Source organism: Lissotriton helveticus, chromosome 5_1 (genome assembly GCF_964261635.1).
Source record: "Lissotriton helveticus chromosome 5_1, aLisHel1.1, whole genome shotgun sequence".
Taxonomy (NCBI): domain Eukaryota; kingdom Metazoa; phylum Chordata; class Amphibia; order Caudata; family Salamandridae; genus Lissotriton; species Lissotriton helveticus.
In genome coordinates, this window is record NC_136065.1 from 1,819,001,908 (window position 1) to 1,819,019,217 (window position 17,310).

General features: G+C 45.8%; 1 protein-coding gene and 1 long non-coding RNA gene across 4 annotated transcripts in view; one reads left to right on the plus strand and one right to left on the minus strand.

Annotated features, from left to right (window-relative positions):
- FAM171A2 (family with sequence similarity 171 member A2) overlaps positions 1–17,310 on the plus strand; it is a 241,041-nt gene that overhangs the window by 159,017 nt on the left and 64,714 nt on the right. For all 3 annotated transcript variants that reach the window (XM_078645170.1, XM_078645168.1, XM_078645169.1), the window contains one exon: positions 11,892–12,008. In XM_078645170.1, the coding sequence (XP_078501296.1) occupies positions 11,892–12,008 (117 nt within the window). The remainder of the gene's footprint in view (positions 1–11,891; positions 12,009–17,310) is intronic.
- LOC144755849 (uncharacterized) overlaps positions 2,788–17,310 on the minus strand; it is a 72,728-nt gene continuing 58,205 nt past the window's right edge. Inside the window, exon 2 of the long non-coding RNA XR_013594981.1 lies at positions 2,788–3,252. This is a non-coding gene — a long non-coding RNA (uncharacterized LOC144755849). The remainder of the gene's footprint in view (positions 3,253–17,310) is intronic.

Sequence of the window (17,310 nt, forward strand, 5' to 3'; positions counted from 1 at the left end):
AGCCTCATCGCACAAAGAACTTCTGGAGACCCAGCTAGAGTCTCGGCTCAGCAACCCCTCGCATTGACAAAGATGCCTCCAGGGTCACATGCCTCAAACAGGTTTGATGCCCGGGGAAATGTTAAACAAGAGCGACTGTGAGTGTGCACTATGGAATTTGACCGCCGTCAGGCAACATTGAGGTCCAAAACCTGTATAGTGTCTGAATTTCCAAGCCCCCTTCACCTGCAGACCCTCTGCATGCCATGGCCTCGAGCATGAAGCTGCAGAGGGCGGAAAGACTCCAGGAGAGACTTCAGTAGGGACCATAATCGAATTACAAGCATCCTAGGCCAAGAGATGGTCCGGTTTGACTGTTTGGTGGTCCGTGACTCTTATGACAAAGACACTGATCCATCAGTGACTACCAGAGTACTGGACAAAGACTGACCATCAGGAATCGAGACATGGGAACTGTTTGCGGTTTATAGCCACAACCACCAGGTTCCTGAGTCCGCAGAGATCCCAGAGACACAGGACAATCCTGGCTGCGACTGTAAGGAACTGAGATAATAGACCATTTCCTGTGTGATCTCCCCCGACCATCACAGCGCGGTGGCTGGTGACCCCACAGGCACATGTCTAGAAGCCCAGGGTGAATCAGAAATACTTGATGTAGCAACATCAAAGTAATATACAGAAATAAGGTGTTTGCACAGTCTTTGGATTGTCTCTGCAGTCTCAATGTTACACAGCACGGAAGGTCAGTAGGACCATGAAACATTAGAAAGGGCAGGACTGTGTCCCTTATGTCCACATCTTTTCATAACCCCTCTCCCTCACCATAGATTCCTATTATAAAGACTTTCAGCACCATGGACAGCAGGAAGCTATCCGTGGTGCTCAAAGAGTACTTAGAACAACAGTGAGCCACTGTGTTTGCTCGAGTTGTAATATTTAACTAATGGTAATAATTCTTCCTTGTTAAAAATGTACAATGCCCAGTGTATCCCTGGAGCAGTGTACTGGGCGGGGGTCTGGGGTTACAACAAAGCATTTTGACTTGAGACTGAGGGAAATCACATTTGTCACAGGATTTTAACCTTCCCCCAACATCTTCTAGTTATATTATTCATGTAGAGCTTGATCAGCAAAACATCGAGGACACAGTCCTTTTGACACCTCTATTACTTTGAATTGGTGCCTGGGTAGATCCCCATGCCAAATTAAGCAGGGACATTAACTTGGACTGTCTTGCCTTGGACAAAGGATGTGCCATTCCCTGGCTGAGCTAAGTTTCTGATACTTTGCAGGCCTTGAGGTTGTCTGCTCTCTTTTTGTCGTCCACAGCCGTAAAGAAGAGGTTAAATTACTGGTTAAGCGTTCATATCTTCAGTATTGTGAGGAAAGAAAATTTGCTTCAGAAAGTACAAGAAGGACAGAGTTACATTAATACAGGATGCTCACTTCTCCTGAGCTAGTTTTGTATCTTGGCCTTGAACTAACTCATTGGGGGCGATCTCTGCCTTTTGGGTTCAGGTCTCGCACTGTATGGTGTCTTTTGTGTTTTGCTGGCCCTTGTTATAATTTGGGGAGTTCTGCAACATTTTGCCCATGTGATAACCGCTCTGAACAATCCTCGTTACATTATATGCTTTTTTGTGCCTATTATAAACATGCACACACGCACTTTCTCAGGCATCTGTTGAAAAATCATAGTTATCGCAGGTGCAATGAAGCGTTTCAGCACTTTCAATTGCTGAACATCTTGATCATCTGTTTTAGAATATGCTCTTTTTTAAAAGCTGCTATCGGAGCCAGGAGAACGATGGAGGGCTAATTTATTATTCAAGGTTGTGATGAATTCTTTTATCATGTTTGGCATGGCCTGATTCTTTTTTTATCTGCATATTGTTTCTAGTGTTGTTTTTAGTGGTTTTACCATTGATCACTTGTACGCTTAATTATTTACATGAGTACACTATGTATTTATCTCTGTTTGCCAATATTTATTGGCGAATTATTTTGCTGCACCACTGATTTTTTTATTATACCGATGTCTGAACTGTGGTCTTTTCTCTCTTAATGATGTTGTTTTAGTCTGTTGCGTAATGTAGTATTTTCCCTGTGTCTTTTATCGCCTGTTTGGCTGAATAAAGAATTATTAATTGATTGATTGATAACTAATGTGCATTTTAAGTGATTTTTGTTTTTGGAATCTGTATCTTTCACTGCACAATCACATTTATTTACATTGCTGGTATCTGTGCTATATTTAGGGGCAGATTTACAAGCCCCATGCGCCACTTTTGCGTCATTTTTAACATGGGAGCAATGACGCAAAAGTGGCGCAAGGGTCTTGTAAATCTGCCCCTTAGTGTTTTACGCTGCTTCCCTTCGGCTAAGACTTGGATGCTCAACCACAGCTTCCGCAGGAGATTGAGGAAGCTTTGCGGTCCTATTTAGATCCCATTCGGTGTATCCGGTGTCCTGGCGCTGTAGGGAGAACATAAACTTGAAGCTACTTAATACTCACTAAAACCTATCTGATCTGTGAACTATCCATCTTGTCACTCATGAGGAAATCCTACAGTGTGTCGCTGGTGAGAGAGTGTAGCGAAAACGAGAGTGACCCCTTTAACCGACCAGGGGATTGGAGTACTATTCAATAGTAGAATCAAAGGATCCCTTGGCGGCCGAATTGATTATTATCAATCAATTCACACATATAGCCCATGTATTAGAACTCTACTGCATGGAACAATAAAAACTTTTCTAAAAAAACAGTAATACTATAAACAATTTGTATAAATCACATTATTTATTAAAAAGAATTACATAACCTCCTGTTTGCAAACAATTTTGCAAGTAAATGTTAAAATTCATTCCATAAAAAACATCAACAATCCTAGTACGTGATGTGGTCACCCGAGAGTCACACTGCTTTTAAAATAACACAAGAAAACTAAATCCAACTTTCAATATACACTGTATTACAGTACAAAATAAAAAGAGAAAATTGAATAAGGGAGACAAAAAACAGACACCACAATTTGTCATACAATTACACATCCGGGATTACACTATTCTGGCTAGTCCTTATACCAATTGCTTTGTAATTTTTAAGGATGAGCTGATTTCCCAAGATTGTGTTATAAAGCGTCGCCACGTTTCGATGGTTTTTAAAGAAAATAGTCCACCTTTTTCAACACATTCATTTATATGTCTCTCTCAAATTGTAAGGCACTGATTGGTTGCCACTTTACTTTATACCTGTAGATAAATACAACCAAATATATGTTTTAAAATCACATAATGAATCTTTTCATACATCGCAGTTTGTCAAATTTGCACAGATTGTATCATTTCTCCATCAATATACTGCTTATTTATATAGTTGATATTAGTCCACATTTAACCGATTAAGAAACCTCCATATTTGATACTCTTTTTTCACTCCCCAAACCCCGTTGTTATACACAGTATTCTAATAAATGGGGCATACCCTTGGTGCTTCATCACCTCGCAATTCTACAATTGTATCTGCTTTCTCCCTGGATTGCACTCGCTTGCCCATAACTGTTTAATTCTAGGTCTGAGTTGTTCCTACTTGTTAAAACGATCTCATCCTCTTTTTTACCTTATAGCATGTTATTCATTTCCCATGGACACGTCCCCTTTTCCCCTGTTTCTTCAGTGTTTCTGCTCATTTATTCTCGAGCTGGTTCTAGGGGCAAATTAAGCTATCATCTTAGCCACGAAGAGGGAGCTCGCCTGCCTGTCATTGTACAGGGAACCTCCCATCAGTACCAGGCCAAGTCCTGCCCGGAGAGACAACATGGAGGACAGACTATGAGGTCTGCCCTCAGCACGTGATCTTCATACCACTTGAGCAGTGCCGGTTTCCTCTTGTGTGGGGTTCTCAGCCCTCCCTGCAGACCAGGAGCAATAGTCTCCTCAATAATTGGCTCTGGCCTGCAGTCCAAGTGCCAGGAGTCGATTCAGCTCACACCAGGGCAACTCTCAGAAAAGCATACTCTCTAACTTGTATGTGATGTGTGATGTGATGTGGTTTTTGTAAAGCGCAGGCTGAATGAATGAATGAATGAAAAGGATCTTATCTTGCGCAGACTTAGCCCCAAGGGCGTCAAGGCTGCACTCCAAGGAGCATCTTTGCGCTGTAGAAGAGATTCAAGAAACGCCTGGTAAGTAAGGAGGGGAAGAGGGGAAGAGGGGAAGTATCTAGACTAGGTTTTTACATTGTTCTTCAGAAAGGGTGAAGATCCAAGTTTTGAGGGCCTTTCTGAAAATTGCTTCTGTGGGGATTTGACGGAGATGAGGGGGGAGAGAGTTCCAGGCTTTGGACCCTAGTACCGCCAGGGATTTTCCTCCTTTAGTCTTGGGTCTGAATTTAGGAATGGTGAGAAGATTGGACCCCTTGTATGTATTCACTTTGATGCCAGCTGCTGGTAGTGCAGTGTGAAACATGAATCACCCCAGCCATAGGCTCCCCAGATCCAGCCTTCAGTCATTTCATAGTTGGGGGGGAAAACTCTGGCTTTGGGAGATGGGAGTTTGTTTTTGAAAAAGTAAAACTTTGCAAAAGTTTGAAGGCTGCCCATCATCTTTAACAGAACCATCCGTCAAACGTTTACAAAATTGACAGGAACTGCTGTGATGGCAGCACCTGCCAATGTTAAGAGTTGTCCTCTTTGGCCATCTCAAAATCTAGGGGACCGGATATCTGTCAGGGCGGCAAAGAAATTTACTCCAGCGCTCTGACAAACATTACTAAGTCCTGCAAACTCTTCAATTAGGCCATTAGTGGGTGAGTGCACTTCATTTTTTCATCAGTGTAGTCTTCATATAATGTGACAGGATAGGAGGTTTGGGGTGTGACAGGACACCATTGTCCCTCAGACCTTGTAGCACACTCCTCATCACCTGGTACCATCAATTGTTGCATACTTTTACTAGGCATCCTGGAAGAAGCATCCACGCTCCGGTACAGGCCTCCTGTAAAAACACAGGAACATTCATCCACAGCTCGTTAACGCTGACATTTAATTCACATAGGAAGCTACTCTTTCGTACTACTGATAGTAATCAATCAATCAATCAATCAGGGTACTTGTAAAGCGCGCTACTTACCCGTGAGGGTCCCAAGGCACTGAGGGGAGAGGGGGGTTGGGGGAGGGGGTGCTGCTACTGCTTGAAGAGCCAAGTCTTGAGGAGTCTTCTGAAGGTGAATAGGTCTTGGGTCTGCCGTATGTGGGTAGGGAGGGTTTCTAGGTCTTGGCGGCAAGGTAGGAGAAGGATCTGCCACCAGAGGTCGTTCGTTGGATGCGGGGTCAGCGGCGAGGGCGAGGCTGGCGGAGCGGAGCTGGTGGGTGGGGGTGTGGAAGCTGAGTCTGCTGTTCAGGTAGGCTGGTCCGGCATTGTACCTCTTCACAAGCCAACTCGGACTCCGGTGTCTGCGATGGAACCCTCAGAGATGTCCGGAAAGTCACTGCCAAAAGCAGTGGTCCGATACCAGTGACAGCTTGCGTGCTATACAAATACCAACAACATAAGATAACATAAATGGTGTGAACAATCTATTTACAATTCTAGCGGAAGCTTAACATGTTTGCTTATTCAAGTATTTATGCTTAGATCCTTCATGGCTAGCATAGTTGTGGGAGGAGAAAGCTTTTGTTAATTGGCCTACCCATCTAGGAGTGCACTCCCCGCCCCCTGAAAGTTAGGTCCCGCTGAAACGCATTTGCATCGTGGTGCAGCCCGACACATGCACCGAGGTAAGGCAGGCGGTGAGCATGAGGAGAACATTGGTGATGGCGACATCAAGGGACTTGCAATATTAATGGCGGGTATTGGACTGGAGACTCACTCGCATGAGTCTGTGGCGACACTCAGGGTTAGACTGGGATAAAAAATAGGCATTTGCAGACTGGGCCTTTTCGCAAAACACTGCTATAGTGTTTTAAGTATTATGAATAGAAGGAAGAGGGGGTGCTCTGAGCGGCATGATTTCTTAAGTTCACTGAGATTTAAAAAAATGCAAATGTTGCAGGACTCTTTGTGCATGGATTAGTTCACAAAGGTGAAGCACACCTGAATATAAGTGGGGCCACTTCTGCTCGGGTCCCACTGCGCCTGCTCAATCTGCATACATTAATGGGTCGGCCCAGCGAGAGACTGGGAATGACACCTCTGTCCCCTTGATAAAAAGGAGGTAATGGAGGCCCATCTGCCTCTAGAAAGGCCACTCAGGTCCACACTGGACCGCTGGCAGCATCTGAGCAGCACAGACACAGCCCAAATCGGCCAACACGCTGCCCAAAAAAGCGGCCCACAGCTGCAACTCAGGTACCAGCCCATTGCCCGAGTGCCCGCCTTACCAATCCGACCCTGGCGACACTGAATAAACAGCGTCGCGGAGTACTTACCAACTGGAGTACTTTGGAAAGTAGTTGGCAGACTGCCACCTCCAGCACTGCCCCTCTGGGCTCTCAGGGTGGTCCTGGAAAGGGTTTGCACTTGGACTCACCGAAGAGCTCCTTGGAGCAGGGGGCTTTGCTGGGACTGCTTCCCTGATGAGTACCTGTCCCCAGTACAAAGGACACCGAGAGTTAAACAGTGTTAAACAATGTCTGCACAATCCTTTGAGCTCAACAAGAGCATAAAAGGGCACCGAAACCTAATAAATAGGGGGTGTGGGTGGAACGTACAGCAACAGCTCCAGCACATTTTCAAAGTAGAAAAAGGTAATTTATCACCAATTCGCCATGACATGCAACAGGTGGGCTGCTGGCCCCACAACACATTCCACGCTGCAGGACTCCTTCGTGGCTAGTAAAAGGTGCGTGTTTAACTGAAACCAGTTGTAGTCTCTCACTGCTGGGCAGGCTGGCGGCCCCTGTAAGGGCTTCTCGTTCTGGCCTCTGAACATGTGGTCTGGATTTATGCTGAACCACATCTGGTAAGAGAAACTGTCCCTGCTGATCGCTAGGTCAATTTAGGACGCAGGTCACTGAGCTAAAGTTAATGCATTCAGGTAACCAATGGGGTGGGCTCTTGTGCTAAGCCAAGGGGACCTCCTGCCACTGTGCTACGTGTGTTATCCTTTTAATGCAAATTTGAAGTGAACAGCAGAAGGTAGGTATTGATGCCTGATCAGGAACCCGCGGCCATATTGAAGATTTCTTGGGTTTGCATTCAGGTTGCATACACCATGCTGTCATTTCACTGCGCTGTTGAAGACCAGGGAATGTGATACGACACTGAAGGTAAAGGGTGGACAGCCAGGCTTTCAAGGGATTGTAGAATATGTGGTTTGCCTCTCTGCGTAATGCGAATGGAAGGGAGCTGCATTACTTTTCTGCTGGGCACCAGAACCTCTGTCTGAAGTTGGGTGTTGAGACTTTCAGGTCCTTACAAGGAGTTAGTGGCTGACTAAGTTGTATTTGACAGGGTTCCGCCAATAGGACGTGGATATTTATCCCATTTAAATAGATCCAAAAGCACATATATTTGTGCTGTATTCTTCTATGGGCTGCCAGCCATTGGACTAATTTATTCTTTTTTGCACATTCATAAAAACAGGCATGGTGCAGTGCTTTGATTCAAGGAGCTTCACATGTTAATTCTTTCTTTTATCTGGATGTGTTGACTCGCAATGTGTTACTCTCGGTCTCATCATGTAAAGCGCAGTCGTTTTGAACTGTGGTGGTTAATCCTCAACCTGGTTCCTCATCAGCCTTTACTGCAAGTATCCATTAATATACCCTTGCCTCCTTCAACCGCTTTACCATTTGTTGTTCTGAGTCTGCCCTCCTCTATACCTTGAGTGACATACTAACCTCACTGCTGCATTTTTATCCTTGTAAACGCAATAGAAAATGTGTGAACTCCCGCCACCGTCAATATAGGAATAACCTTCTACTTTAATATGCACTGTAAAGTGCTCTGAAAGCCGAGAATCACCCATGCTTTACGACATCTTACATAAACGAATGAATACATGTGGAGATTGATTCTACAGCCGCGCCTACTTAGACACACTTGCTGTATGTAGTCCCTCCTCAATTGTCCAAGCTTGTTGACAAGGGTCAATCGGTGAGAGTGGTGCAAACAAGCCAATATCCATGCCATCATTTTAAGTGGTAGGAGCAACCACAAGAGAATGTCCTTATCTGGGCATTAGGTTGGCATCAATCTTTATGCCACTGTTTATCACTTCCTTACCTGGTTATGGGGTAATGCCCTTAGACTCCAGCCAGTGGTGAACAGTGATAAGGGCGAGCTAACGTTGGGCAGCTGATGCTCAGTGTCACTGGGATCGCTTTTACAAAAATATGATGACGTCTTGCCAGGGTCTTGTGTGTTTCCTTTAACCTAACAAAAGCTGAGTCGGCATGAGAAAGAGGGCACCCGAGATGAATATAATGTGGGCAAGGGGAAGCATATATTTCAAGAACGGCAGGAAATGGATAACGCACAACGTACAACCCATTTCATTGTTTTTAGTGCCAGTTCAAATAGTGGTAACGCCCGAGGGTGACACATTTTAGTGTTGGTTTAAGTTAGTAACCAGCCAGTCCTTAAGTGTATGTGTAGTGCTCTCAGCAAATGTTTTGCACACACTTTTCCGTTGTGACATTGGATCTCAAGGTGTGCAGAGCCAGGGTGTGTCCCAGAGAGACATTGACAGGATAGGAGTGTCTTCAGTTCTTTAAGTTGAGGAGTTTTCTCTCTTTGCGGGGTGTAGTGGGGGGGATGTTATGTTTGATGGGCCTCTGGTGGAGAAAAAGTTGTCCCTCGTGGGGGTTTCTCTATTTTTCATGTGCAATGTACTGTTGGCCTTACTGTGTCCTGAAGGTACTGACATGTGGCATTTGTTTTGTGCTCTATTTGTTCGTATAGATTTATAGGGTGAATGAATCCCCAAATTTTGTTCTGGACGTCACATATGCAGAAAAAGTTGAGCACTCGTTTGCAGTAGTCTTTTCTTCTTTATTTGAAAACATGTGCAGGGACAAAGAACAGCCGACATGTGTTTCGCCCACGGGCCAGCAGGCCAGGGCTTTCTCAAGGCAGATCAATCTCTGTTAGTTGGTTGAATTACAATTGTTAGTCCGAAGTGGCAACAGGAACGTCTTCTGCGAAGTGACTATTCTCTGTGGTCTGAATCGGGATTTTCTGTTTTTCATGTGCAATGTACTGTTGGCCTTCCAGTGTCTAATGGAAGGTGGTTAGAGTTTTGATCGATGCTTTCTCGGGTTCATGAAGCTAGTGTATTTTCTGTAGCATCAGTGTGGCAGTAGTTTGAGATGTTCTGTTAGCCGTGGCTACTATTGTGGTAGCCATGTTTGGAATATTTTGGAGACACGGGTAGTTTGCTGGTATAGAAGTCGTTTCAGAGTTCGCTCTTGACTCAGATGATTGCTCCCAGTGTTGTGAAGTAGAGGTTGCTTCACTAGCCGCTGGTGCAGGCATCTTTGTTTACCTGTTTTTCCCCAGCGAGAATGGTCAAAGTAATGAAAATCCTAGGTTTTACTTACATGGCTTTCTGCTAGCATGAGGACGAGCATCACTCATGTATTAAGATGTAAGCCTATGAAAGCTGTGCCTTGGTGGTGTTCTAACGTAGATCGCTATCCATCATCCAGAGGTTTCATTTCAGCATTACCGTAGGCACAGCGTCATTGCATCACACGCCCTTTGACCAATGACAGTGTCGAAGTAAATGGCATCACGAAATTGGAGGTTGGTAAAATTAGCTGCAGTGCTTTAGGCTATAATAACTAGAAGTAGCATCCAGAATCTGTTACATAACTGGTTGATAGTATCTTGTGTTATTGATTCGGATAGTTATTAATAGAGCTTCATACTACAGCAAATAATTGACAAGCTCCTATTGAACCATGCCGAATCAATGTTTTTATATTATGCGCGTTCGATGTGATTGAAGGAGGGAAGCAGTTGTCAGAACTAATCATACGAATAGTGCAAATTAGCATAACGTAACCGAGCTGGTAACTATTGAACAAAAGGCGGGTTTACTTTAGGCTTCGCGGTCCCTCACCTTCTGTGAGGCAATTCATTGCAATTGTTTCTCAAATGTATATTAAAACACTTTTTAGTGTAAATATTTAAGTGTAAATATTTAATGAAAAAGCATTTGTATCACCAAAGAACATCACAAAACTACACTTAAGGTTAGCAGGCAGGTGGGAATGAGGGTAAAGTTACTGTAGGCCCATGGTTAGGGCCAGGGTATGTGTGAGAAGTTTGTGGTAGGGGTGGGAGTTAGGCTTCGGCCAAGGTAAGCGTGAGGGACAGAGGGAAGTGTCAGGGTTGGAGTCTTGCTAGAGTTAGGGAAAGGGGTGTCAGGGTAAAGGTCAAGGTTCAGGATTGTGGTTATGTTCGAGGCTAACAATTACTGATAATGTTTGGGTCAAGTGGGATTAATATTTGAGCCAAGTTTACTATGTGAGACACGTTCAAAGGTCGGTGTAGCGTAGGGTTAGATTTCAAGTAATGTAAAGAGCATTGGAACCTGTTAGGTATAGATGTCGCGAGCGAGCCCTCACCCCGGTCATTCGTGCATGTGTTTTCGGTGACCCCTTCTCGGAGGCCCCCGCGGGGTTTATTTGTACCCATGCTTTCCTTACATGGAGGGCACGGCATCTTCCCACGGAACATTTGGGACTTGTACTGAGGGTTTCCCCTGGGGCTGGCGGCAGTGTGTGTTTGGAGGGGTCGGCCAGGCCTGTGTCGAGCAGCTGGGGCCCCTTTCTGGGTAGAAGCGGGAGTCGTGCTGACTGAGATCGTAAACCGAGCAGGTGGGGGCGGGGGATTCCGGGCAGTAATAGGCATTAAAAGCTGTGGATGGCGGCAGTAATGGCTGCTCTGCAGTGGCGCGTGCACACGATTAATGTGTCCCCGCGGACCCTCCACCACCAGCTCGATACGGGAGCATCTCCTGAACCAAGCCAGGTTCAGGGTTAACCCTTTCCATGCCGTGGGGATCTGCACTCCCGAGTCTTCCCCCGCTCAGCCGATATCTTTGTTGGTCTCCGTCCGTTCGTCACTTCCCCACCTCTCTTTAGCTCTTCTTCTCTTTTTACACTTTAGTTATTATTCGCCTTCCTTTGTTTCCTTTTCCTTTCGGTGTCTCTCCCATCTCCTTTAATTCTTTTGCTTTTTAGCCCTGGCCTAGAGACAACGTTTGTTCTTTTGCAATCTCATGTAATAAATAAAACATCATAAATAAAAAAAATGCATACATATAAATACCCATTGAGGGGCTTTGGGTTGGCCCTCTCCATTATTCATATTTGGCTTCGACCAACCATAGCATACAGTATGAACAGACTACAACCACTGGCCGTCTTGTTCTGTGCATGGTCTCATGTGCACTTCCACCTAAAAAAAATTGCTTTTTACCCTTTTTTTAGTCATCAATGTATGTTTACTCTATATCTTCAGGTTACAGGCATCCAAAGCCACTAATGCCACTTATTTGTACCGTCTTCAAAATCATTCTGTGATATGCATTAAAGTGAAACTGGTGTCTATACCTGGTTTAAGTATACCCACCTGCTAGGAAGCACCTGTACTGGTGTATTAAAATGATATGCTATGACTACTTTTTAAAAATATAACATTTATGTAGCAAGTAAAAGGTTGTCTGTTTTAAGTAGTGATTTTTTTTTTAGTTTTTATGACATGCTTGCACAGAAAATGTAACCATCGAAGATTCTTGCCAAGGCCAAAACGATTGCCTTTTCTAATGCTTGTTGCTTTTTCCTTACACCCTTCTCACCTTCTTCCATCTCTTTCTATTCTCTCCTTGCTCCTGCTTGCTTACCTAGACACTCACCTTCTTTATCTGCTTCCTTCTCTAGGACTGTGGGTCCGGAATGGGACCGGCCTCATCAGGAGAGAAGGGCGTCAGCTGTACTGGACTCTGGTGTCTCCACAACTGGGATACTGGGCAGCAGCAGTGCCATCCCCAACAACAGGTGAGGTTTGGTAGAGCAGGAAACGGAACCTGTAGACAACACTGAACATGCAGACAACACTGAACCTGCAGACAACCAGTGAGGTGTGTCAGTAGACTGAACCTGTAGCTAATCGGTGAGGTGTGTCAGGAAACAACCTGCAGCCAACCGTTGAGGTGTGTCAGGAAACTGCGCCTGCAGCCAACCGGTGAGGTGGGTCAGGAAAGTGAGCCTGGAGCCAACCAGTGAGGTGTGTCAGTAGACTGAACCTGTAGCCAATCGGTGAGGTGTGTCAGGAAACAACCTGCAGCCAACCGGTGAGGTGTGTCAGGAAACTGCGCCTGCAGCCAACCGGTGAGGTGTGTCAGGAGACAGCCTGCAGCCAACCGGTGAGGTGTGTCAGGAGACAGCCTGCAGCCAACCGGTGAGGTGTGTCAGGGAAGTGAACCTGGAACCACCCAGTGAGGTGTGTCAGTAGACTGAACCTGCAGCCAACCAGTGAGGTGTGTCAGGAAATTGCGCCTGCAGCCAACCGGTGAGGTGTGTCAGAAGATAACATGCAGCCAACCGGTGAGGTGTGTTAGGAGACAACCTGCAGCCAACCGGTGAGGTGTGTCAGGAGACCGAACCTGCACCCAGCTGGTGAGGTGTGTCAGGAGACAACTTGCACCCAACCGGTGAGGTGTGTCCGGAGACTGAACCTGCACCCAACCGGTGAAGTGTGTCAGGAGACTGAACTTGTACTCTACGAGGTGTGGCAGGGCAGGAGACGGAACCAACACCCCAACAGGTGTGTGGGAGGGCAGATCAGGCGACGGAACATGCACCCCAACATTTAAGATGTGGCAGAGCAGGAGACTGAACCTGTACCCCGACAAGTGATGCATTTCAGATCAAGAGTGAAACCCTCAGTAGGTGATGTGTGGTATGGCAGAGCAGGCGATGGAACCTGTACCCCTTCAGGTTTGATGTGGCACATCAGCACGCCCGACCTGCACCCCCAATAGGTGATATGTGCCAGGAGAGTGAACCTGCACCCCAGCAGGCAAGGTGTGGCAGGACGGGAAAAATACATATGATACAAGGGTGAGGGGTGACATGGCAGGGGAGTGAACACACTCCACAATAGGTGAGGTGTGTGAAGATAGGAACTCATCCGGCTGAAAGATGTTAACACCTTCGCTGCGCGGCGCTCCCATGCTCGTGACGGAACCGCTCCGTCACGAGCCTTGGGCGCGCTGTGCTTGTGCTTGTGCCCCGCCCGCTCAATGAAACGTCCAGCGCAGGCATGAAATCAGCGCCGCGCAGGCACGCCGAGCGGGCCGTGACGGAACCGCTCCGTCACCAGCAGAGTGCAACCGAGGCTGGTGACGGAGCGGTTCCGTCACCAGCATGGAAGAGGTTAAAGGACAGGATGAATGAATCCCACTGAACAGCAAAGATTTTACTGGGCGTCATCCAGAAGATGAGTGGTAATGGAGTAGGAGGAATGAAGTCCACAGTAGATGATGTGGTGGAGGGAATGATGAACCAGCAGGTGAGGTGTGACAGTATAGAAGGAATTAAGACTCCAGCATGTGAACTGTGCCAGAGTATAACAAATGAAGCTCTCAGAAGTTGAGGCATAGAAGAGTATAAGGAAGAAAGCCCCCAGCAGCTGAGATGTGACCAGGTGGAAAAATGTTTGACAGGCTAGAAGCAATGAAGCCCTCAGCAGGTAAGGGGTGGGACAGTAAAAGGAATGCAGACCCCGGCATGTTTTGTGACAAGATAGGAGTCATCACTACAGCATGTGAAGTGTGGTGGGTAGAATAAATAAAGCACTCAGCAGGTGAAGTGTAATAAGGTAGAAGGCATGAAGACTTGCACAGGGGTGAGGGTGGCAGATGATGTGGAATGAAGCCTGTGGGAGGTGTAGTGTGATAGGGTAAAAGGAACAGAGACCCCAGCATGTAAAGTGTGACAGGATAGAAGGAATGAAGACTCCAGAAGGTGAAGTGAGAAATGGTAGGAAGAATGGAGCAGGTGAGGTGTGGGGGTAGATGATGAATCAAGCCAACAGCAGGCGAGAAGTGGCAGAGCATGATGAATGAAGTCCCCAGCAGTTGTGAGGTTTGAGGTCGATGATGTATGAAGATCCCAACAGGTGTGAGGTGTGGCAGAGGGTGAGTAATGAAGCCTTCTGCAGGTGAAGTGTGATAAGCTAGAAGGAATGAAGACCCGAACAGGTGTGAGGGTGGCAGAGGGTGTGAAATGAGCCCACAGGAGGTATAGGGTGACAATCTAGAAAGAATGAAGACCCCAGCATGTAAGGTGTGATAGGATAGAAGGAGTCTTCACTCCAGCAGTTGAGGTGTGTTGGGTAGAATATATGAAGCCCTCAACAGGAGAACCAGCAGGTGAGGTGTGTCAGGGAATAAACAGCACACTAGCAGACCCAACAATTCAGGGAGGCAGTGTATGGCGGGAGGAGTGAAGACTTGGAAAAAGCCTTTTACGAGAACACTGCAGGCTGAATCGGCCTCCTCAGTTATGTACTATGTCTGTGCTGTCATTGTGCCCCTGTGTTTGACTCTCGGTTTAATGGTACTTCCTTGTACATACGTTCAACAGAGAGACAACATAATTTGCGTTTTTTTTAGTATTAGAGTTAATGTTAAATAATAATGTCAGAGGCTGACCAAAGAGCTTGGGTAAACTCCTTAATGATGAGAAAACGGAGCTCCTTATTACAGAAAAGGTCTAGCACCTCTCAGGGCGGTGATTGTGGTTGCCACCAGGTACTGTGCTACGCACCATTACACACATAACACAGAGCCCTGCAGCCTCTCCGGCACAAGGGATGGGGGACAGCCCTTCAGGGAAGCCCCAACCCTTCAAGGTGGCCCCAGTCAGCCAAAGTCAATGAATACCTGTGAAGCATTGTAGACTCAGGCCCCTCTTCACATTCTGCTGGGGACCCCAACATTTTGTGTTGCGCCACTGCATTACAGTATCCCCCAACCTCCAAAATCCAGCGCTCCAAGGGGTACTTAGGGGCATATTATCAAGGGGGTTTATCTCCGCTTTTTTGGCTTTAAAAGCCAAGAAAGCGGAGATAAAATTATCTCCCTGTTACCTAGCTGTTGCTAACACCAGTTAGCGACAGCTAGTAGGAGATAGCGACCATCTTGGGCCCCACTTTGCATGTCAGTGATATTTATCACTAATGACATGCAAAGTGGGTGTGCCAAGATGTTAGCCACTGGAAACAGTCGCTAACATCGCTATCTCCTATTACCAACTTATGGAGATATTCGCGCTAAGCGCGAATATCTCCAAAAGCTAACACCTGCCCTGAGCAGTTCTTAGCCATGTTATCCAATGGGAAGTGGATAACATGGCTAAGAGCATTAGCTCGGTAATGCATGAATATCGCTGACTTTTCAGCGATATTCATGCATTGCGGACGATTTTTATCGCATTTGCGATAAACCTTGGTAATACCAAGGTTTATTTGCGATAAAAATCGGCGCAGCTCAGCGGTAAATTTTTGTCTCTAACCAAGCAATAGCGATAATTATCGCTATTGCTTGGTAATATGCCCCTAAAGTTCTCATGTTTAAAACTCCATGGGGTATATTACCAACAACTAGCGATAATTTTTGTCTCTAACTTGTTTAGAGACAAAAATTATCGCCGCACATCGGCGATTTTTATCGCAGATAAACCTTGCTATTAGCAAGGTTTATCGCAAATGCGATAAAAAACTCCCGCAATGCATGAATATCGCTGAAAAGTCAGCGATATTCATGCATTATCGAGCAAATGCTCTTAGCCATGTTATCCACCTCCCATTGGATAACATGGCTAAGAACTGCTCAGGGCAGGTGTTAGCTTTTGGAGATATTCGCGCTGAGCGCGAATATCTCCAAAAGTTGGTAATAGGAGATAGCGATGTTAGCGACTGTTTCCAGTCGCTAACATCTTGGCACGCCCACTTTGCATGTCATTAGTGATAAATATCACTGACATGCAAAGCGGGGCCCAAGATGGTCGCTATCTCCTATTAGCTGTCGCTAACTGGTGTTAGCGACAGCTTGGTAATAGGGAGATCATTTTATCTCCGCTTTCTTGGCTTTTAAAGCCAAAAAGCGGAGATAAACCCCCTTGATAATATACCCCCATATGCTGTAAACCTTGTTATAAAACATGCAATTCTAAGTAACCAGGGGCATATTATCAAGGGGGTTTATCTCCGCTTTTTGGCTTTAAAAGCCAAGGAAGCGGAGATAAAATTATCTCCCTATTACCTAGCTGTCGCTAACACCAGTTAGCGACAGCTAGTAGGAGATAGCGACCATCTTGGGCCCCACTTTGCATGTCAGTGATATTTATCACTAATGACATGCAAAGTGGGTGTGCCAAGATGTTAGCGACTGGAAACAGTCGCTAACATCGCTATCTCCTATTACCAACTTTTGGAGATATTCGCGCTAAGCGCGAATATCTCCAAAAACTAACACCGGCCCTGAGCAGTTCTTAGCCATGTTATCCAATGGGAGGTGGATAACATGGCTAAGAGCATTAGCTCGGTAATGCATGAATATCGCTGACTTTTCAGCGATATTCATGCATTGCGGCCGTTTTTTATCGCATTTGCGATAAACCTTGATAATAGCAAGGTTTATATGCGATAATTTCTCACGATGCTTAGCGTTAAAAAATTCGTTGCTAAGCATCGTTAGCGATAAATATCGCTTAACGTTGGTAATATGCCCCCAGATCTCAAACAAGTTTTGCAACCTTTGGTAAGTGACATCCACGTTTTCAACATTACCCGAGTATAGAGGAATTATCTATCCTGTCACTTTCGGTGATGAATGCAAAAGCCTTAATAAACACAGGGGCATATTATCAAGGGGGTTTATCTCCGCTTTTTTGGCTTTAAAAGCCAAGAAAGCGGAGATAAAATTATCTCCCTGTTACCTAGCTGTTGCTAACACCAGTTAGCGACAGCTAGTAGGAGATAGCGACCATCTTGGGCCCCACTTTGCATGTCAGTGATATTTATCACTAATGACATGCAAAGTGGGTGTGCCAAGATGTTAGCGACTGGAAACAGTCGCTAACATCGCTATCTCCTATTACCAACTTATGGAGATATTCGCGCTAAGCGCGAATATCTCCAAAAGCTAACACCGGCCCTGAGCAGTTCTTAGCCATGTTATCCAATGGGAAGTGGATAACATGGCTAAGAGCATTAGCTCGGTAATGCATGAATATCGCTGACTTTTCAGCGATATTCATGCACTGCGGCCGATTTTTATCGCATTTGCGATAA